Below are 22,525 nucleotides of genomic sequence, written 5' to 3' on the forward strand. Positions count from 1 at the left end.
GGGGGGGGGGGGGGGGGGGGGGGGGGGGGGGGGTATATTTCTAGATCCCTTTCATATTTTAAATATATTAAAATACCTTATTCTTGAAGTTCCACCTGCCATTATGAGGAATGCAATCTTCACCATTACCAACCTTTAACTACAAATCATAAAAGAATACTATCCAAGTCAATTTACAAGTTAAAAATATACTCCAATAATTATAATCACTGACTGAATCTTAAAGTAAATGTAGAAACTACCTTTGGTGTATCAAGGACCCGGCCCTCAACTTGCATAAGCTGCTTTTCAGTTGAAATTCCACAAGCAGCAAGAAGTGGATCATCATCATAGCAATAGTTTTTCACCGCCTGCAAGTTTAAGCAAGGCATAAACCAAGGGGAAAAACAATGAGAAATAAGTGATGCAGCTACTTACATCAGTTACAACTTGAATTCTTGCGATAGGCTTCTGCCTTGATTTTTCAACTAAAGACGCTCTTTGCATTGAAGATAGTGCCTTTGTGTATCTTTGAAGAGACACCAATGAGCATAGCTATAATTCAGGAAAGAAAGAACTTTCAGACCATTTAAGGCAGAACGCATACTGAAAGCATTGAAGTCATCAGAAGTATGAAGAAAATGAATTCTGCACACCTCCAATGGCAGGTAGTTTGGCTTTTTTGGCTTTCCAACATCAAGACATGGCATAAATGCAGAATATGTGAGTTCTATATTACGGTGCTTAGTGAAGTAGTCAGAAACAGTAATCTCCATCACCTCCCCACAATCATGTGAACCACCACCACTTTTCACTTTCATTGAAAAACTTTAAAAGATATTACATCAAAACCAGAATCTGTCCATCTGTAGATAGCATAAAGTAAATATGGTGCAAGACAACATGAACTTACAATTGCTTATTGCAAGGCAGCTCACTTAAGCCTATGATTTTAAATTCCCTGTTGCTATGCGTAGCTTTAACCCTCATATTTTTTAACATTTTTTTTGCCTGTAAAAGTTGCAGTGTAAGTAAATTTAGAATATACGAGGAAAAAAATATTAAAGTCTACTATCGCTTACTCTTTCCCAGTCAATGTCAATATATCGACGTTCCTTTACACTCTGGTTTGCAAGCAAAAAATCAACTACAGGTCCAGGTGTCAGTATCAGAGTGGTAGAGACATCTGCAGCAATGAATTGAGTAGCATTTAATTTGCTTATTTTGAAGAATGATATGCATCAGTTAAAGTTTGTTCAGGGGATACCCATATTGAGGGACAAGCCACCATGAGTTGGGTGAAAGCTAGAATGGAATCCCCAACAACCACTTACACCCCCTCCAATTTCAGTGAAATATCTTGAGTCATCATGAAAGAAGGATTGCCCAACCAAAAGGCACCCTCTGTGGAAAGCATTTATAGCTACATAAGTTTTAGCTGAAACAAATGCTGCACATGATATGAAGAAATATATTGCTACCTATTTGCTGCTTGTTGTCGCAGTATAATGTCAAGGACCCTGAGTGCATCTTGAAAGTGTTCTGAATCAGCTCCTTGAAGGGCAAGACATACAGACCTCAAAGGTATCTTAGCAGCATAACTTATCTCCACTATGAAAATTTTTGATTGTAAAGAGCACTTGAACCTTTTAACCGACTCATCAGGGCATCCACTGGTCCACATATAAGGCCATAATAAGTGAATAAGGTAAATATAAAGAGGTGCAGCAATACTAGTAACGGAGACGGTGAAAGAATTTTACTGTTTAGCAATAGACTCTTCAAGAACTACAGTATACTTCATGTTGTTCTGTGGTAGGGGGCCCACTGCATACAAACATTTTTCTCCATCAAATGCAAACCTCTTCCCAGAAAATTCAGAAGAATATGTCTGATAAAGTTTATCCATGATTTTTCTTCCAATTCCTCTGCTGTTAACAGCACTCTTGTCATCAAAACTAATTTTAACCTGTTAAAACAGTTTATGGTAAGTTTCAACAATTAGCATGACACCTCAAATTAGGGAAAAATATGGTGTAAATTATATTCATACACTATACTGGTAAAATATTTCATCAGGGCACTTCAGAGAAACTTTAAAATGGTTTGTAAGCAAATTGATGCATCGCCCAGAAGTCCCAAACCCAGGCCTTGTCATAATAGAACGTTTAGGTTGGTCAACTTGTTCTGGCCCTGTATCTGAATGTACAATTGGTGGTGAGGCCAGCAAAGGCACAGAACCACTTTCATCGCTGTGATCAGTTGTTCCCATCTTTTGATCAGAAATGCTACCTGAATAATTTAGCAGATCAAGTTGATAAGCATCTTACTTGAATGAATCACAGGCATAATAGCACACAGACAAAACACAATAATCAAGTTCAGTGGAACATATTAGATTCCCTGAAGGCCATAGTGCAAATAGCATAATTTTGTTTTGATTTCATGGAATGAATCTTTTTGTCAGGATGATGATTGGAAGTAATTTCAATGTTCAAACCGAAAGAACATAAATAAAAATTGGAAAAACTCCCCATATCCCAACAATGCAAAAGCAATATCTTACTAACTGAAAGGTATCTTTCAACTACAACAGTGACTAGAAGGAAAGAAGGGGGGAAAAAGGTTACAAAATAGGAAGCATCTATTCCCAACTCTAAAGCACAACTTGGCATCACTAGCATTGCTTGAAAAATATACAAGCCTTTACTTTGACAGCATAGAGAAACAATAATTATTCCTTGACTGATAAAGGCATGCAACCTCCAATACCAAGGTCCACCGCATGCAACCTCCAATACCAAGGTCCACAATGGATATGGCAGAAATTCAATACATGAATAAACTTCCACCAAGTGAGCATAATAATCACAAATTTTAATCCTAATAAAACAAACAACATCAATTTTTCCAAACGAACAAGCATTAATGAGCACTCCATACAATCCCGCTAGGTAATTAAAATAAACACAAAAACAATCATCATATATACCCATTTCAAACGCAGGAACGAAACTGAAGCAACCTCAGAGCAATTAAAACAGCAATGCATAACAAAAACAGCAATGCACATACATGCATATAAAATTTCACAAACGCAAAACTGCAGACGGCCTTCAATAGCATAAGATGAATACATCTCTAACCTTATTTGCGATGATTGGTGCAGGCCGATTGTTTCGCTTTGTTAGGGTTTTGAAGGACGGAGAAAGCGCGGATAAGACAAAAAAGACACGAATAAATGCAGACACTCTCTCCGCAGCGCACGTCTCTACCTCGGCTAGGGAATGCTCGGACTCTGAGATTGAGCGGAGAGTGTTCCGTGGACGTGGACTGGAGGGAAGAGGGGACTTGAGACTTGTGAGGGTGTCTATAGACTATAGTAATGATCCCAAGTATGTACACTAGTTTCGATTTTCGAATAAATGGGTCACTTCTTTCGAAAGTTTCTTTTTCTTTTTTAGAAAAGGTATAATATTGAGTTAATTCTATTCCTGGTTATAAATTTATATGTGACAGTATATTTTTCGTCATTCTTTATTAGAACATCTTTATTTAGTTATAATATTATTGTTTAAAGTTATTACATTCATCAAATCATCAATACATTAAATATGAGTCGAGATGGGTATAACTAAACCGGTATGGTAGCCTACATCCCAAAAAAAGTAATTCTTCAATTTCTTTTGAGGGTGTTTGGCTCAGCCATTGAAATTATAAATAAAATAAAATATTTAGTAATTTGAATGAGTTCTAAGAGCATCCACCATATAAGGATTTTCTTAATAGTGATCAGTTTTTTAGGAGATTTTGCATCTGTGATTAGGAAATACAAAATTAAGGTCGAGGAAAAAAAACCTGAAACGGGAAGAAACAAAATAAAATAAAATAAAACTCGTGTGGGACTGCCTCATCGTGAGTCAAGTCGGTCAATGTGAAAATATAATGCTTATACGCATAAATGTCATACTTATATGTTCAAATGTAATACTAATAAAGGAATAAACTTTTTGTTACTTCTAATGGTAAATGTAATACTTTTAAGAGAAAATGTGATGCTTTTACATTTCGAATAACAATCAAACTTTTTGTTACTTATAATGGTAAATGTAATACTTTTAAGGGAAAATGTAATACTTTTACATTTTCTTTAAAGATATATTATATTTTGCCTTATAAGTAAGAGAAGCATTACTTATTATGGAAAATGAAATACTTTTGATGAAAAATATAATATTTCTACATCAAAATGCAAAATTATTACTATACATTTTTCTTCAAAAGTATTACATTTTTCCTTACAAATGACAAAAAATAAAAAAAAATATTCTTGATTAGTATTACATATTACATTTGAGCATATAAGTATGGTATTTGTATGTTAAAAATCCAACATTTAGTTTTTACTATTCCAAAAACTCACATAATATCACTAATGGAGAATGCCTAAGTCTTTTCACAAATTTTGAGGATTCAATTAGCACAGGGAGGAGAGAGAAGGTAAGTGATAGAAAACAAAGTTGCAACTATTATTTATGGTTTTTGGAACATTGATTTACTAGAACATCAGAAGCTGTGCGCGTTTCGCGCACATCAAAGCCCTGCACGCGCCCGCTGGTGCGTAAACCTGTGTTTTTTTTGTCAGATCAGTTTTGTTTTTATTTTTTCCCCTTTTTCTTATTTTCGTTACATCTTCTCTTTCATAACCAGACTTACAAAAACTTATCAAAAACCACGAAAAGACTTCACTACTAGCATCAATAATAGTATTTTTTTTTTGATTTTGAGTAGTGTTTATAAATGTGATTATGAAAGAAAATAACAAAAAAAAGGAAAATAAATAAAAACAAAACAAATTTTTAAAAAGTAAATGTCAGATATCTTTAACGTGCTCGCTGGGCGCACCGTGAGCGCACGTAGCAAATGAGTGATTGGAAAACAAAAGCAATGAGTCCCACATTATGAAAAAACCTCATTCCTTGCAGACTAACTCCAAATTTATTTCTCTTGCATTATCTCTGCTACATGTCATAATTTACGGTACCAAAAATTCCATAAAAACCACTTATATTAGTGCTCTAAGGATGCTTTAAGTATAATAAGTATTTTTGTTTGCAACTTTTTTTTTTTTTAAAGTCAAGAAAGAGAAAGAATGAAGAGATAATAGGAAAAAGAAAAGAAAACGATTGACAAAAAAAAAGTATATTATTATTATACAGAATCGTTTTAATATTTATATCACTTCTTTAATTTATTCTCAATAATTATATTCATTTTAATCAAACAATGCAAAGTACTTTATTTCATTTTTATTTTTTTTTCACAAAATTACAATCAATTTCACTTGTAATTTCGTCATCTGAACCAAACACATTATTCCTAACCAGCTGCACGGAAATGCAAATATGACGCGTGAAAAGACAAAAGGAAAACGGAATAAGAAATTCAAAATTACAGTCGGGCCACCGGAGAGGCGACGTGGTCATTTACCCTCCTTACATCCACTAAATCTTAGGCTGGTGGGCCTCAGCCGCTGGTCGGCTTTCTCATCCACACAACGCCCCTTTCTTCCCCCAATAAACGGATTCTGATTCTCATCACCGTAGTGTCTCAATTCCGACACCGTAACACACAATCACACACACAGATTTCTCTCCACTCTGTAAATATGGGGGAGCGAGAGGCTGAGTGCGAGGGGGAGAGTTCCATGGTCGGCGCAGTGGTTCCGGCGGTGAAGCCCAGGAACGCCGACGAACCGAGTATCAGTCACCGGGACGAGGCGACGCCGTCGGGAATGGAGCCGGAGCTAGACAAGGAGTTGCTGTGTCCGATATGTATGCAGATCATCAAAGATGCATTCCTGACTTCCTGCGGCCATAGCTTCTGCTATATGTGCATCGTCACTCATCTCCACAACAAGAGCGACTGCCCTTGCTGCTCCCATTATCTCACCACCGCCCAACTCTACCCTAATTTCCTCCTCGACAAGGTTTGCTCCTTCCTCCCTCTCACACACACGCAATTGATTTTAGAAGATTTTTAAGTATTACGGAGTATTATTTTTGATAAGTAATATGCTGAATATAAATCTATAATTATTACATCCATGGCTACTAGCATTGAAGCTCGTTGTACTTTGCAGTTAAAAATCTAAGTCCGTTATGTTATTTTTACATATTGTTATGCTCCAGAACTTATGCTTGTTCTCATGGCTAGAGAAATGTTTTTCCAGTTTTTTCTGTTTATATTTAAGTTTTATCCTTAATTTTCGGGTATTGTTTTCATATATATTTTTTATTAGATTGATTCATTGCTTTGTACATAGAGGGGAAAATGATGTGCTGCATGAATCGTGATGACATGTTATGCCACCAGATTTCATGATTGAATGCTAAATTTAAACTGAAAATCAATTTCACTAATTGAGTGCCTTGAATGTCATTGGGTGTCCCATTCACCACTTCACTGATTATTGATTGAGCCCTTGACTTGGTTCCAATTTAATTTTAGTGTTTTCGATTTTTATTTTGCCCTAGCAAATGGATTCTGAATGCATTAATTTAGAGTTTTATTTACATGGTTTGCATCTTGAAATAGTTTACTTCACAATGCAGCTTTTTGTTAAAGGTTTCTATGTACCACATTTGTAGCTATTGAAGAAGACATCTGCTCATCAGATTTCAAAAACTGCATCTCCTGTAGAGCAATTTCGTCATTCAATAGAACAGGTGAGTTTTTATCTCAAATTGATGGTTATCTTTTCTAAATCTTTTAATTGTTTTAGGTTATTATTTTCCACATTCAACAAAATATCTTATCCATTTGAGCATAAGGGTTTCTTTGGTATTAAGTTGAAAAAGGTGAATTTATTTCATTATTATTTCATACAGTGCACCTGAGCATAGAAACATGCAATATATGACTATGTAATGAAGCCAGTTTCTTACTTCTTAGTGTTTTTGAGGCATTTTCTATGCCATAGAATATGCAACCTCTCTACTATAAATATCTTTTGTCAATGTTGGTTTTACACTGAAACCTGAATTTAACCCTTCTATCCTTAGACAGGGTTGTGAAGTGTCGATTAAGGAGCTGGATGTTCTATTGACAATTTTGGCAGAAAAAAAGAGAAAGCTGGAACAGGAAGAAGCAGAACGAAACATGCAAATTCTACTCGAGTTCTTACACATGTTAAAGAAGAAAAAAGTTGATGAGCTGAATGAGGTTTGTGATTGTTCTCCTAACCATCATCTGTTCTTCCAAAAAACTGAAAATTAGTTAAGCAGGAAAGCAAGAAAGGGTGAAACAAAAAATGAGGCAAATTTCACTTATAGTCAAATGCTTGAATAGGGATTATAGTCAAATAATGATTATATTTGTGGGCATCTTTCAATTTTTTGTTTTCTTCTTGGTTGCTTATATTACCAAATTTTTTATCATCTCCTAAATCTGTGAGGACCTTTTAACTGTCGAGCTTTCTGACTTGCTTTATGTAATATGAAAATCATTACTGGATTGTTTTCCCCTCTGCTTCTTCTAGATACAAAATGATCTCCAGTACATTAAAGAGGATGTAAATGCTGTGGAGAGACATAGAATAGAGCTGTACCGGACAAGGGACAGGTACTCTATGAAACTACGAATGCTTGCAGATGATCCTTTGGGGTCAAAATCTCGGTCTTCATCAGTTGATAGGAATGCAATTGGTCTTTTCCCCTCCTCCCGTTCTGCACATGGAGGATTAGCATCTGGGAACTTGATGTACAAAAAAATGGATGGTTCCCAAAGGAAGGATGTTTCTGTCACTGAATTGAATTCACAACACATGAGCCAATCTGGTCTAGCTGTTGTGAGGAAAAAACGTGTACATGCACAGGTATTTGTAGTTGTGAATGGCCTCCTAAATTGACACCTTTTCTATCACTAAGCTTTCTGGTTTAGTTTCTGTATGTATACTTTGTTCAATGATTAATTGTAAGTTTGTAATGTATGTGGTTTGAACATGATTTATCCACACGCTGCTCGGCATTAATGCAACCTTGCATATTTCATTATTTTCCAAAAAATGGTGTTACACGTCATTCAATTTACCATTTATGTCACCTTTCTGCCAGCTGTCTGACTATGGGCACTAAATTCAAGATATTTATTAGTTATGTGTGTGTGTGTTTGTGTGTGAGAGAGAGAGTTATAGTTGTTTTGCAAGGGATTGAATTTTTAAACTACTTTTGATGTTTATGGACAAATTGTATTCTACATTGCCATGAACATTCATTTTCTCATTTCTTGATGAATAATTTTCATCTGTCTGTAGTTCAATGATCTGCAAGAATGTTACTTGCAAAAGAGACGCCAGTTGGCAAACCAGTTACAAAATAAGGAAGAGAGGGACCAAAATGTTACGCGAAGAGAAGGTTACACTGCAGGTCTGTCAGAATTCCAGTCTGTACTGAGTACATTCACACGCTATAGGTAAATTTACCAGTTCCCACTTGAAAAGATCCTTATGTACTCACAAATCACAACCATTTCTTCAAAGGATCCTTGATATTAGATTCTCTAACTTCTATTCTTTTCACACAATCACATCATTGCGGTTTGCTACAGTCGACTAAGAGTTATTGCTGAGCTAAGGCATGGAGATATTTTTCACTCAGCTAATATTGTTTCTAGGTAAGTTGATTCTTATCAATAAAAAGTGCATTGGCTTGAAATATTTTTACTTATTTCCTATAATATGACACTGATATGAAATGGATCATTCAAGAAAAGGATTCTTCAGCATTTTATTTTATATTATATTATATTTTTTATATAGCAGTTGGATAGAGGGTGCATATACAGAGAGAGAGAGAGAGAGAGAGGAGTTCAGACTTTTGAAAGAACATATTTGTTGTAAACCTTTATTCTGAGAAATAAATGGCTTAGTAAATGAAATGGTTTTTCTTTAAGATTGTCCAGCACTGAAATTTATGGATATATGTACACAACATACTGGGAATGGTCATGAATCATGATAGAAATGATGACGTTTGTCCCATCTCAAATCTGCTTAAGGTCATAAATCTGCCCTTGCTTAATTGCAGCATAGAATTTGATCGTGATGATGAATTGTTTGCTACTGCTGGAGTTTCACGACGCATCAAAGTATTTGATTTCTCTTCGGTAAGCTGTGAATTTGGTGCTATGTTCCTTGCATGTGTTAGATGGTCTTTTTTGTTCTTGAATCTTCTGGAGAGTAGTTTAGGAGAAACCTATGCAGCTTCATAGTTTGTATAGAATCCACAAACCTAACGAAATTGGAATCTTTCATACAAGCTCTGTTGCGAACTCACTATGTTCTAGTTCTAGTTCTAGTTATTAGAATCATACTGCGCAATTAAAATAGAAGCATTCCTTGTTATTTTAGAATGAGTTGAACAGACTAGGAGCGTCTGTAAGTAGTGCTCAAGCATTGGAATCAAGCAATGTAAATCATGCTATGCCGCTATGGAATTTCCACTATTTGTCCTAGAAAGATTGGTGCAATGGGATGACTGTTTGTGGCCTGCTATGCACTCGTGTGGGATGCTGCCTTGATAAGTTTTTGCTTTGCTGTCAACAGAAAAGCTAGATAATGCTCTTATATATGTGCCATACTGCAATATATATTTATGCGAAGGTCAAATTTGGCCTCTTTGTGGTGGCTAGCTGTAGTTGCATCTTTAATAAACCCTTGAATAAGTTGGGTGTTGGATTGTAGTACTTCCTACTAGTCCAGTGACGTGGTCTTTGTATGTGTGTGTTTTGTTTTGAATTTCAGGTTGTGAATGAACCTGCAGATGTGCACTGTCCTGTTGTAGAGATGTCAACTCGATCCAAGCTTAGCTGCTTGAGCTGGAATAAGTACACCAAAAACCACATTGCTAGTAGTGATTACGATGGAATAGTGACTGTCTGGGATGTGACTACGAGACAGGTATATGTATTAATGTTTCAACTGATATATTTTCTGCTTATGTTTCAACTAATATATTTTGTGTTTTTATAGGAAGAAAACTGTTGAAGTTATGCATTTTTTCTGAACTTTTGTTCTTACCTATTATTCATTTGGGCTTTTTGGCATTCAGAGTGTTATGGAATATGAGGAACATGAAAAACGGGCATGGAGTGTCGATTTTTCTCGAACAGATCCCTCAATGCTTGTATCCGGTAGTGATGATTGTAAGGTATTGAACACATGCCTCTTACTCTCTGCAGTGTAGTACTGCTTTTCCTAACCTCTAGCTATAATTTATAAATGGTTTCTCAATGTCAGTAACATCTTTCTCATTCTGTTTTGAATTCTTTTAGAGAAATGATAGCTGCACTATTTTTACCATCTTCTAAGGCTGTGCACATTATTCTATGCTATTTCAGGTTAAAGTCTGGTGCACAAAGCAAGAAAAAAGTGCCTTTAATATTGACATGAAGGCAAATATATGTTGTGTGAAATATAATCCCGGATCTAGTTTTCATGTTGCGGTAGGTTATTTTAAGGTCTCTGTGTGTATTGTGTTTTGGGAGGCGGGACTGATGAGTTCAGGCTTGATGTCGAATATCTGGTGGAATGGTCTACATCCATACTATCAGTTTTGTAATTTATTTCCTGCTTTTATGATTGGTTTCATATATATCCTGTGTCATTTGCAGGTTGGCTCAGCAGATCATCACATCCATTATTATGACCTGCGAAACACCAGCCAACCAGTCCATACTTTCAGTGGCCACAAAAAAGCTGTTTCATATGTAAAATTTTTGTCTAGCCACGAGCTTGCATCAGCCTCAACCGACAGCACTCTGCGACTATGGGATGTAAAAGATAATTCACCTGTAAGTACATTTTCTAAGATGATAGAATCTTTCACACGGCCACCGATCTCGGGTGATGTTTCTGCTGTTTTTATCATCACTGGTGTTACATTTTCTCAAAGTGTCTGTAACTGATCTTGCAGGTTCGTGTATTTAGAGGGCATACAAATGAGAAAAATTTTGTCGGTCTCTCGGTGAACAACGAATTCATTTCTTGCGGCAGTGAAACCAATGAGGTTTTTGTCTACCACAAGGTCAGCATCATCTCTTCAAACAACCCCTTCTTTACTAGGGGAGCATATAAAAACCAACTCAATTTTGTTTTCTTTTTAATGATAATTTTAACAAGTTTACGATAAACTGCGACTTCCAGGCGATCTCGAAACCCGTGACTTGGCATAGGTTTGGTTCCCCAGACGTAGACGACGTGGATGAAGACATAACGTCTTTCTTCATCAGTGCAGTATGCTGGAAGAGTGATAGCCCTACAATGCTAGCTGCTAACAGCCAGGGAACCATCAAGGTGCTGGTGCTTGCTGCCTGAGTTGTGAGTTGTAATATAGTGGTTATAGAGCTTGATTAAAGTTAAATTACATCCAAGTATTGTTCCCAATGAAGAAATTCATCATTGTTTTGTAGATATGGGCGAGCCAATATCTAAAATCTAAAATAGAAACTTGTTTAGAATGAAAATTCATAATCCCCTATTTATAAGTATAATCTAATTATAGTACTGTAATTAATTACGGAGTACTCGTTTGATCTCATTCACACGAATGACTTGTCAGATCTTTTCAAAATTATACGCGTTGAAAATTACCACTTCTTTCGTCCCGTCCCATTTGATGTGTTGGGTTATTTGACTAAATTTATTTATAATTTAATTTTTATAATATTAATATTAGTTTTAAAATTAGTATCTAAAAATTATATATTTAAAAATTATATTAAAAGTACTATTAAACACACAAAAATTAAATTTAAAAATTATAAGAAAATGTTATTATAAATAAATAAACAAAGAAGAAAAAATTGGTTTGATAAACGAATAGTAAGTAAGATAAATAAAATAAAGACAAAGGGAGTACTATTTTTATGATAAGTTTTATCTCTGTAACTAATTGAGTTGTCTATTCAAGTGGTATATACGTATGCAAAGTCTAAATTGAGTATTTATTTATATATTGTATATTTAATTATTTAGCATATTGATAAAATAAGGTAATGTTATTTGTATTAAAAATGTTTATTCTATGATCTTTATTAATATATTTTTTTTTCACGTGTAAAAGTATTCACAATAGACATACTCTTAATGAGTACTCAATATGTAGTGGAAGAGGGTAAGATGTACTAACAGTTTCTTTCAAAGTAGGTGGATAATAAATAAATACTCATCAGATATTTATGATACATTTATTCAGAATTAAATTAAAAAAAATTGAAAGAACACCCAAAAAAGAAGGAAAATTAAGAAACAGAGTTATTATGGTTATTTAGGGAGAAAAAAGAAGTGATAATAATTGATTATGTGTTAATAGTTCAAATAATAATACTAAAAAGTAGTAAGAACGTGCTATCCTTCCAGTAATGATGGTGAGGAAACAATTGTAATAATAACTCATCATCTAATAAAAAATAAAAATATATACAATTTTTTTATAAGTTTTACATTACTAGCCGTTGCATGGTGCAATTTAACGGTACAAATATTTGAATACCGTTATGTACCCTATCATTTTATATATAAATATAAATATATTTTAAAATCAAAACGTTTTTAATTAAAACTAATAAATTAGATTTTAAATAATCTATATGTTTAATATACGAATCTAATTAAATTTTTACACTGACACCGTACTTTACATTTGGTTCAGATTATAAAATTATATATAATTTTTAGTTCATTTTTGTGACGTTCATAAAAATTCAATTCCGTTACATTTGAATTATGCGAAAATTTCAAAAAACGTCATATTATCTCAACAACCAAACCTACCCTTTAATTGTCGGAGTAAAATTTTTGAAATGGTAGGGTTTATAATTCTATAGACTATACAGTATAGAGCACTTGTAATAATTAAATAATTTAAATTTAAAGAGAACAGATATATTCATACTTGACCCCATAGAGAAAATCCTCTAGTCTCGGGATACTCCTTTCTTCTCTGTTCTTCATTTTGTCTTGGAATGATGATGAACACACCAATCGAATCTCGATGGCCGCACCTTGTTCTCAGCTCGTCTGAAACCTGACGAGGCTTCGCCACTCGTACTTCTGTACATATAATTGTATGTATCTACCTATTTTGGTAAGTTCTTTTTGTTTTTGTTTTTTGTTTTTTTGGTGTGTGAATTCATCTGCTTCTGAGCTTCTCTAATCCTCATTTGTAAACTGAAAATTGATAGCTGAAAGTCTGAAAGGATGTCTCCTCCGTTGTTGATTGATTGGTGTTGAAAAGTATTCACTGTTGTTGTTGTTGTTATTAACTGAGAAGAATTGTTCAAAAAAAAAAAAACTGAGAAGAAAGGGAAGAAAGAAATGTATGGCTCAAAAGCGCAGGCACAGAGCCTGAAAGAGTTGGCGTTGGAGTACGGATCGCATATCACGACACTCCGGCCGAGCATCCACGCGAGGAGGGCGAACCTGACGGTGAAATTCCAGGATCTGTATGGGTTCACGGTGGAGGGGAATGTGGATGATGTGAATGTGCTGAATGAGGTTAGGGAGAAGGTGAGGCAGCAGGGGCGAGTATGGTGGTCCCTGGAGGCCAACAAGGGCGCAAATTGGTATCTCAACACTCATGTTTCTTCCAGCCTCAAGTCTTCCCTCAAGTTCTCTGCCCTTGTCAATGCCATCACCCTCAAGCGCCTCATCCGGAAAGGCATCCCTCCAGTCCTCAGACCTAAAGTGTGGTTTTCCCTCTCCGGCGCTGCCAAGAAGAAATCCACTGTCCCGGAAAGCTATTACGATGATCTCACCAAGGCCGTCCAGGACAAGGTCACTCCTGCCACCAAGCAGATTGACCATGTCAGTGCCTCCTCTTTGCCTCTCTACTATTTAAAATTTAAATGCTTCTTTTTGGATTATGCTTTGTTGATTGGTTCAATGGTGGTAGTTGAGTCCTGAATCAAAGTTCCAGTCTTGTTACTTTGTCAGACGAAAGAAAACAAGTAACTGTTAGATATAAATGTATGCTAATATAAACTTAATGAAACTTAAATCACGAAGAAGCTAAGTCTAACCTCGTAGTAGTGGAAGCTTGAGTGATCGAGACTTGTAGAGAAACGTTAGTCGTTTTGTCTACCATTTCTCTCCTGATAGGAGCTGTGGGAGGACCACTGTGCTTAGAAGCCTATGTGCCATCATTATAAGCAGATAATCAGTTAAAACCAAACTGAATATCTGAGCCATCTTATCTAACTAAACCAATTATTGACTGTCATATACTTGCACCGCAATCACTTAAATAATACGGAGTATATGGTATATTTTATTATATGGAAGATTCTTACAGTAACCTGCTTGATTGGAACTTGGAAGTTGAGTGGTGCATAGTGAGCAGTCGTCAACTTTCCTCACTGAACTAGCTGAATGTATGCATACACAAAAATATTATCAATCTAGAAGGCATGTACTGACTAATGTGGCACATGGAAAAAGTCTAAGATGTGTTAGATAATGAGACTAGTTTGAGAAATTCTTCACAGCTTATTAATTTCATCAATTCTTTGAAAACCACTACAAAACCTGAATTTCACTGACCTTTGGACTTAAGCTTCTGAAATTTGTCAGTGTGTCGAAACACATTTGACAGTCTGGTTATTATGATAAGTCATTTAAGTAGTTAGATATATCTCAAGACTCAAATGGACCTACTTTATCCCACAAAATGCTGGAATACAATTATCATTTTTTTCCCCTTATGTGACTGTTCTTAACATAGTAAACACAACTAGTTATCGTCTTATCGAGATAATTGGGAAGGATGGATCTTTAATATTGAAACTTAAAATTGATTTACTACCAACCATAAAATTGTTAGGTGCTAAGTGCCAACTGTTGGATAACTAGGTTGACTTGGTTTCCCATCCTCAAGGTCAAAGCTTAAGTATAAATATCAAGCCCATGTGTACTGCTGAAAAAACATTGCTTTATAAGCCTTTGGAGTGCATAGTTTGAACATTATTCTAATGTTTATCCTTTTGCAGGACCTGCCGCGTACTTTCCCTGGTCACCCATGGTTGGACACTCCAGAGGGTCATGCTGCTCTTAGGCGTGTTCTTGTTGTGTATTCTTTCCGTGATTCTGATGTTGGCTACTGTCAGGTGGATTCAATATCTCCCCGAAAAAAAAGAAAAAAAAGACAAATTATGGGATTTTTGTCATATGTTTGCTTTTTGAGAAAAGTAAAATTTAAAGCTTTTGGACCATTGTGATAAAGGGGCCATATAATTAGACAAGAACCTTTTGTTCAGTATAATCTTTTGGCTAGATCTTACCCTAGAGTTTGATTTATACATAACTATATTATACATCTGTTTTGTGAAGTCTATCAGAAGTTTGTAATTATGATTTTAATGTCTTCAATCTATGCAAGGGTTTAAGTTCAATATAAGAGAGAGGGGTGTTGAATTAGTTAGTGTTGTTCGCTAGTTTGTTTGCGTGTTTCTTTTTTCCCCCAGTTATATAGAGTTTGTTTAGTGCTTTCTCCTTGTTTATCGAAAGTGCTTTTATATGTGAATAAATGGGTGTAAAGAAGTTTTTACTTGAGAAAGTGGAAAATGTGTTTTCTAACTTCGTTAAACTCTGACCTGGTCAGTGAATTCTTGTGCAGGGCTTAAATTTTGTTGCAGCTTTACTGTTGCTTGTGATGAAAACCGAAGAAGATGCTTTCTGGATGCTTGCTGTCCTTTTAGAGAATGTGCTGGTTAATGATTGTTATACATATAACTTATCTGGATGCCATGTCGAACAAAGAGTGTTTAAGGATTTGTTAAGAAAAAAGTGCCCAAGGTGTCTGCTTTTTTTCTGAATTTTGAAAACGTAGCTTCTATGCATTTGTTAACTTTTCAATTTCGTCTCTTGCTGGTTCTTAAAGTTCACAATGAAAATAATGCAGGATAGCCTCACATTTGGATGCTTTGGAGTTTGATGTTTCTCTTGTATGCACCGAATGGTTTCTATGTCTCTTCTCCAAGAGTTTGCCTTCTGAGGTTAATAATTACATATTGCCTTTTCTGCACCCGTAAACATCTCCTTGTACTTATAAAGGTATACCTGCTTCGTTAGATGTGACCTACTTAACAATTACGAACATTTAATGTGATTTCAGACAACCTTGCGTGTCTGGGATGTTCTATTCTATGAAGGAGCAAAGGTCCTGTTTCATGTGGCATTGGCAATTTTTAAGGTAAATTTGTTTGTATCTCTTGTCTTCAATCTTGTTCAGAGGTGACCTATACTTAGATTTATCAAGCTTTCTTTGGCTCTCAAAAAAAGGGAAGGTATTTGTGTTAATGAAGTTCTAAATGCCAATAACTGTAGATGTGCGAGGAAGAGGTGCTATTGGCACATCAAGTTGGAGATGTAATAAATATCATACAGAGAACGACACACCACCTTTTTGATCCTGATGATTTATTGACGGTAAAACTTTCTTGCTCACCTCTACTCCCCAGTCCCCATTCTCTGTAAACTGTGATGTACTACTTAGCGTTGCTTGCCAGAATGCTCAGTTATTTTCCCATGAAATATCGAACAAGGTCCTATTGGTTGTTGACTTTGGTGCACAAAAGTTGATTCTTTTGGTGAACGCTGAGCGATTTCTGACTGTTGGTTATGATTCAACGGCTCTTCTAAGCGAAGCATTTCTCCCCGAACATTGCAGGTTGCTTTTGACAAGATCGGCTTTATGATGACCACAAGTATATCAAAACAGAGGAAAAAGCAGGAACCAGCAGTCTTGGCAGAGCTCGATGAGAGATCAAGGCGGCTGCACTCCCTAAACGGGGAAGACAAATAGCGGTTTCTTAGGCAACCTCGTAAGTGTACTATATAAAGAGAAAAATCCTTTTTCGGGCACGCTGCCCGATCAGGAGACAAAAGTCACAAAACATTGTGCTTGTATAGTACTGCCTTATTTAGCAGTTAAGGAGTGGAATCAGATTGGTGATGAGTTGTTTGTGAAAGCGTAGAGTTTGTAACTGTGTGTACTTAAATTATCATCAGTGGTGTTGTTGTAAATCAGTAAATGAAAGCTTTCCTCTTTCTTGCCTTCTTGGCTATGGAAACTTTGATTTCTCATAGGATTTCTGCTTAACATTTGAAACCTCCCAGGAACCTTAGTCACAGTGTGGCCAGTTTGTCCAGTTGGTTCTTGAGTGGCAGATTATGGGCAATGACACATGATCAAACTTTGACAGTCACAATGTGAAAATTTGTGAATATTTTCAGTTATTAACTTGACGGTGGACAGTCTTTCGATGATAGAATCTACTAAATATCAACAGTTATAATTCTCTAGAGTGTTCTAGTAGATAAACTACACAAATAATCTTGTAAATTTAAATGAACAAATTGATTTTATTGTGATATTATACCCGCTTGGGAAATACCATCTTAAAACACACCATTCTATGATAATTTATTAGTAAATTTTTATTATTTTCTTTAGTATTTTTATATTTAATAATATGTAGTAATTTTTAAATATATAAATTTTATACACTACCGTTAATTGAATATTTCTTTATTTAAACGCACCATAATAATATGCATTTCTCCCTGTGTGGTCTGCCTAAATAAAAATATCCCTGCATATAATATTTTCAATTAATTTAATCAAAATAAAAAAATAGGAGCAGAAAATAGGGAAATGCTGCAGTGAGTGAAATGCTGAAATTGTGCATCAATCCATGTCGGACTTGGACGACATTGATCTACAACCGGAAGACTTCGAGTCTTCAGTTCCGTTGAAGAAAGTCCCATACGGCGACGTTTTTGAGGCTTCTAGGGCCGGCGATGTCGATCGCCTCCGCTACCTGCTCGAGTCCGGCGTCAATGTTAACGCCAGAGACCGCTGGGACTCCGTCGCGCTCTATTACGCATGTCTCGCAGGTCACCTCGACGCCGCCCGGATGCTCCTTGAATGCGGCGCCATTTGCTCCGAGCACACCTTTGACGGCGACCGTTGCCACTACGCCGCCCTCAATCTCAAGGTCCGCAAGCTCCTCAAGGCCTTTGAGGCTCGCCCTCCCCCTCTCGCTCCCTTGCAGGCCGCTCTTAGGGATACCTTCTTAGGATGCTCCGCCAATGCTTATGGCTACACTGCTGAACAAAACTCCGATGCTCCTTACTCCTTGGTTCCAGGTAATCTCCCTTACAGTTCAAACTCCGATGATTTTGATTTTGATTTAAAAAAAAATCAATCCTAGTAATTTATATCTACATGCATATATCTGAATCTGATTTTGAAGGCTTTAAGTAGCTGACGCTATATAAAATGATGTATTGCTCCATTCTTAAAATTTGAAGTTTTCAAGGGAGATTTGAATAATGAGAATAAAGTTTGAAGACAATGATGCATTGATTAAAATGGAGGTTGATGGTGGAACCTGATTGGTGTAGAAACATTAGGAACTTTATGCTCCAATCCGGGGTTTGGATAGACTGTCTTAAAGGTGCTTGTGGATTTTAGGTTTCAAAGTTGAAAATATGGCTTCAAAGGTCGAGAGGTGATAAATTGGATTTGAAATATACTTAAAATTGCATAAAAGCAGGGGAAGGGAATGAGAATGGTTCTATGTTGAGAGAAAGGAAAGAGGAGAATTAGCGATAGCAATGGAGGTTATGTTCTAGGAATGCTACCTAGAGACTGGAGGTAATTTAGCTTAAAGTTATAGAAGCACTTAATAATAAATAGTTCCATTTTTTGCCCACCAGAAGTTTTAGTGTTCGCTTGGGTAGCTTTCATGTAGGGATTCTCAACTGGAGATAAATTTTTGGAAGGAAGTTATAATTCGTATCAGCTAGTACTGTTCTCTATGTCACAAAGATGAGAAAATGGTTAACCATCTTCTTATTCATTGTAATGGGATGAGACTGTGTTTTGATCTTATACTGAAATTGGGAGGTATCCAGTGGATTCCTTGATCCGTCAAGGATGTGCTCTTAGGGTGGAATCATTTTAGAACCAGAGAATGGAATTTGGCCCCCATTTTCTTACTTTGGTTAATTTGGAATGTGAGAAACCGATGTTGTTTTGAAGGAGTTCAGATGACCATTTAAAATTTTTTAAAGTTTCTTTGGTGCTCTTTTCTTGGTAGAATGTTTATTTAGATTAATTGTATAGACATGCGGAGCTCCCCCTTTTTTGCTGATGTATTTTTGGGTGGTTCACCAATCACCCTAGTACATTTTAACTAAATTCTTATAAAAAAAAAATTCCATTTTGTTGTCATCCATTTCATACAATGTTGCTCACCCACCATTTTTTTCATGGAGGCTGTTTATGTTACTGTATCACAGACTATCTACTTGCTATTGCCTATTAGTACATCTTCTTTAGCCCTGTTCAATTCAATTAGTGTTGCTAAAACTTGTGATTGCATTGGAGTTTCCATCTAGTCATGTTTAGTTTAGAAAAGAAAATTATGCACTACTACCACAATTTAGGAGTCAATCAATTGAATGGCTAGTACCTCAAAACTCATAATGAACTTGGGAAGCTAAATTATTGTGCAACACTGGAATTTTTTTTGTTTTTTTGTTTTGTTTTGTTTTGTTTTGTTTTTTATTTTTCTTACATAGTATTAATCTATATAATTTAATTCATGTACTTGAAATGGTGTATACAATGAACAGGTAATTCAGCTAATGGAGCTACCAGCACTAGCCACTTTCCACCAGATGTTGTGTTTTATGTGCAGGGGAGGCCTGTCGAAGCTCATAGAGTCATTTTGAGTGCAAGGTCACCTTTTTTCAAGAAAAAATTCCAAATGGAGTGGAAGGATCGCAAAGAAATCCGATTCTCAAGGGAAAAGCTATCATATCCTGCTCTTTACAGCCTCATCCACTTCTTTTATTCTGATAGACTTGAGATAGCAGTAGACGACATGGAAGATCTTGTCAGAATTTGCAAAGTTTGCAAATGCGAGTCATTGCAAATTCTTCTTGAGAAAGAGCTGATTCATCAAAGATACGCTGAGTATAAAGCTCTCAGAGATATAGATAACTCCCAAAAACGATTTATTTTGCAGGGACTTTCACTTCCAGATCAAGACCGTCTTTCTACTGCATTACATCATATGCTTCAAATTTCTCTTGCCAATTCTAAGAGAGAATGGAATCTTGAGAGTGATGTTGATGGTCTTGTATCCATTGTTGGTTCAGCGCAGATGATTGATTTTGAGAATGATCTTGCTGATGTTTGTGTGAAAGTTGAGGAGAAGATTTTTCGCTGCCATCAGGTGATCTTAGCTGCAAGATCTGAATACTTTAAGGCAAGATTATCTCGCATGAAGGATTTTCTTGAAGGAAGTAATGGCTTACCTGATAATACATTTTTATGCCTTGAGGAGCATGACCTAAGTATGGGAGCTTTTGAGAAAATGATAGAGTATATGTAAGTTACTCTCTCTCTTCATTTCTTATTGATTAACAATTTTTTGGTAAGTAGCAAACAAAATGTAAAATTCAAGTTACATTTCTTTTCTACATTCTGAAATGTACTTGATTATAAATGGAAAATTTTGGTGTTCATGCACTCTATAGGTTTGAACTGCATTGATTGGAATAATAACGCAATGATTTTATAAAGAAATACAATTCCCTGTCTCACTCCCTAACCTTTTGCTGTATCTACAAAATGATGGAACATACCTTGTTCTTACTCTTGTAATTTAGGACTATGCTAGTCTTTTAGTGTTGGCCTTGTTCTCATCTGAGTCTAGATGAATGGTGATATGAGGTGGGTGGGGGCGGGGGATTGGCTTTTAGGGGGTGTGGGGAGGTAGTGTGTCTCTATGTATCCTGGCTATTTTTCTTTTCTTTCTACTAAATTCCATTAAATTAGTGAGGAATTTACTTAATCGAGTATGTCCTTGAAACTCGTTACAATTTTCTCTTAACTACAGGTATACTGATGGCTTGAAGGACATAGACCCAGATCAGGTATGCTGTTATTTGTAAATTGTCATCGTTAGTGTGATTCGTGCATTCTTTTTATCTTACAATGTTTATAATTTGTTTGATCAGGCTGAAGAATTGTTTGATGCTGCATCAAGGTACCTGTTATTTCCGCTTAAGCGTGCAGTAGCAGATGCTTTGCTGCCACATCTAGAAATGGTGCCTCCTGCTGAGTTGTGCCATTGGCTGATATTGTCAGACATGTATGTGTTCCTTGTTCTCTTGTCTCTTTTAATTGTAATACATTTTGGCACGACTAAAACACTATCTTGCAACAGGTTCTTGGTTACATTGGTGTTGACTCTGGGTATCCTGTTTTAATCTTTTTCTTTTAAACTAATTTATTATTTGACCTCAACCAGCTCGTCAAATCTTGTTAAAGTGAACCTAAACACTCTGAGGTCATAGCAACTTCTTGTTATGTAAATCATGTCTGCCTTTTTTATTTTTTTGGGTGACTAGGGAAACCTGCAGCCACTATTCCAGGGTGTACATTGGGTAAATCTCGCCTTGTGACCCTAGCTGGCAAAGAACCACAAAGAGGTAAACCAGCCTAGGTTGCCCATAACTGACCAACTCAAACCAAGAAGGCCAATAGGCCGCTCCCATTAGGAGTCGAACTTGGAACCTCGTGGTTACCAAGTCAACAACCTGACCAATTTGTCTGTTTTTGTTACACCTTATGGTAGTGGGGGAGATGTGATTTTAATTACTCCAAATTGCATTGGTTGTTTCTTTGATATGTTAGTTGAATGCTTGTGCATTGGTGCTGTGCTCTTTTACATGCATGTGTGTGCAGGCATGAACATTACTTGTTATAAATTGTTCCGAGACTGCTTGAATTGGCCTTCTTATACCCAATTTGCACATAGGTACGGTGTTCTGAAGATCCGGGAGTATTGTCTTGATGCAATGGCTTGTAACTTTGAAATGTTTGCTGAAACTCTGGAGTTCAGGGCAATGCTGTTGACGCTACCACCACCATCAGGGGATTCCACACTTCGCACAACTGCTCCAAGTGCCCCGGGCGCTGAGATGAACACAGCTGAAGGGAACCTTCTGGATGATTTGCGAGAGAAATGGCTCGAAGCTGAAGCTGCTGAACTCGACGAAAGAGATGAAAGTGCATTGCTTTTCGATAAGCGCCTTGAGATGCTTATGCATTTGGCAGAACAAGAGAGATCTGGTGTCTTAGATGATACTTCTTGACTGGTACACAGGATATTGAACCCCCACGGCTCTGGCACCAGAATGTTATAGAGTATTATTCACTCTAAATATATATATATATATATCCATCCTTGTTAATCTAGTTGTAAAATTAGAATGTAAAAGAAAAATGAAAAGGACTTTATAATTGGACTTCAGTTTCGATAGTCTGAAAGTTACAAGCTACGGAGTATTATTTTAATCAAATTCTTTGTTTACAATTTTATAGTTTGTACTATATAACTTTTTCAATCTTTTAGGTAGTCTCAATTGCAATTCTTTTTGGTGTTCTTTCATCATCATATATTTGTATTC

General features: G+C 36.0%; 4 protein-coding genes across 6 annotated transcripts in view; 3 read left to right on the forward strand and 1 right to left on the reverse strand.

Moving 5' to 3' along the window:
• LOC115996713 (protein argonaute 16) overlaps positions 1-3,365 on the reverse strand; it is a 7,242-nt gene extending 3,877 nt beyond the window's left edge. The window contains exons 1-11 of one of the 2 annotated variants that reach the window (XM_031236086.1): positions 3,126-3,365; positions 2,033-2,271; positions 1,743-1,948; positions 1,461-1,652; positions 1,247-1,383; positions 1,062-1,165; positions 893-990; positions 636-807; positions 418-534; positions 243-281; positions 77-139 (exon numbers count right to left, since the gene is read on the reverse strand). In XM_031236086.1, coding sequence (XP_031091946.1) covers positions 77-139; positions 243-281; positions 418-534; positions 636-807; positions 893-990; positions 1,062-1,165; positions 1,247-1,383; positions 1,461-1,652; positions 1,743-1,948; positions 2,033-2,251 — 1,347 coding nt within the window. In that variant the 5' untranslated portion in view covers positions 2,252-2,271; positions 3,126-3,365. Of the gene's footprint in view, positions 1-76; positions 140-242; positions 351-417; positions 535-635; positions 808-892; positions 991-1,061; positions 1,166-1,246; positions 1,384-1,460; positions 1,653-1,742; positions 1,949-2,032; positions 2,272-3,125 lie in introns of both variants that reach the window. The other variant, XM_031236084.1, reaches the window with a different exon arrangement.
• Positions 3,366-5,647: 2,282 nt separating this feature from the next.
• Positions 5,648-11,586, forward strand: LOC115996774 (E3 ubiquitin-protein ligase COP1). Its single transcript, XM_031236179.1, has 13 exons — positions 5,648-5,968; positions 6,630-6,707; positions 7,048-7,203; positions 7,520-7,855; positions 8,294-8,451; positions 8,587-8,652; positions 9,066-9,144; positions 9,782-9,937; positions 10,089-10,187; positions 10,378-10,482; positions 10,651-10,830; positions 10,953-11,063; positions 11,183-11,586. Exons 1-13 carry the CDS (start codon positions 5,648-5,650, stop codon positions 11,351-11,353), a joined length of 2,016 nt encoding a protein of 671 aa, XP_031092039.1. The 3' UTR covers positions 11,354-11,586.
• Positions 11,587-12,953: 1,367 nt separating this feature from the next.
• LOC115996376 (growth hormone-regulated TBC protein 1-like) lies at positions 12,954-17,121 on the forward strand. Of its 2 annotated transcripts, none has more exons than XM_031235582.1 (8): positions 12,954-13,124; positions 13,222-13,843; positions 15,025-15,141; positions 15,651-15,829; positions 15,936-16,029; positions 16,149-16,226; positions 16,361-16,462; positions 16,704-17,121. In XM_031235582.1, exons 2-8 carry the CDS (start codon positions 13,355-13,357, stop codon positions 16,836-16,838), a joined length of 1,194 nt encoding a protein of 397 aa, XP_031091442.1. In that variant the 5' UTR covers positions 12,954-13,124; positions 13,222-13,354; the 3' UTR covers positions 16,839-17,121. The 2 variants fall into 2 exon arrangements, with proteins under 2 accessions (XP_031091442.1, XP_031091443.1); XM_031235583.1 differs by having other exon boundaries at positions 12,955-13,104.
• A 528-nt stretch (positions 17,122-17,649) lies between these two features.
• Positions 17,650-22,436, forward strand: LOC115996375 (BTB/POZ domain-containing protein At2g04740). The gene is made up of 5 exons (XM_031235581.1): positions 17,650-18,184; positions 19,679-20,438; positions 20,950-20,986; positions 21,071-21,204; positions 21,874-22,436. Exons 1-5 carry the CDS (start codon positions 17,731-17,733, stop codon positions 22,208-22,210), a joined length of 1,722 nt encoding a protein of 573 aa, XP_031091441.1. The 5' UTR covers positions 17,650-17,730; the 3' UTR covers positions 22,211-22,436.
• The last annotated feature ends 89 nt before the right edge of the window (positions 22,437-22,525 follow it).

The sequence above is a fragment of the Ipomoea triloba genome, chromosome 11 (genome assembly GCF_003576645.1).
Source record: "Ipomoea triloba cultivar NCNSP0323 chromosome 11, ASM357664v1".
NCBI lineage: Eukaryota > Viridiplantae > Streptophyta > Magnoliopsida > Solanales > Convolvulaceae > Ipomoea > Ipomoea triloba.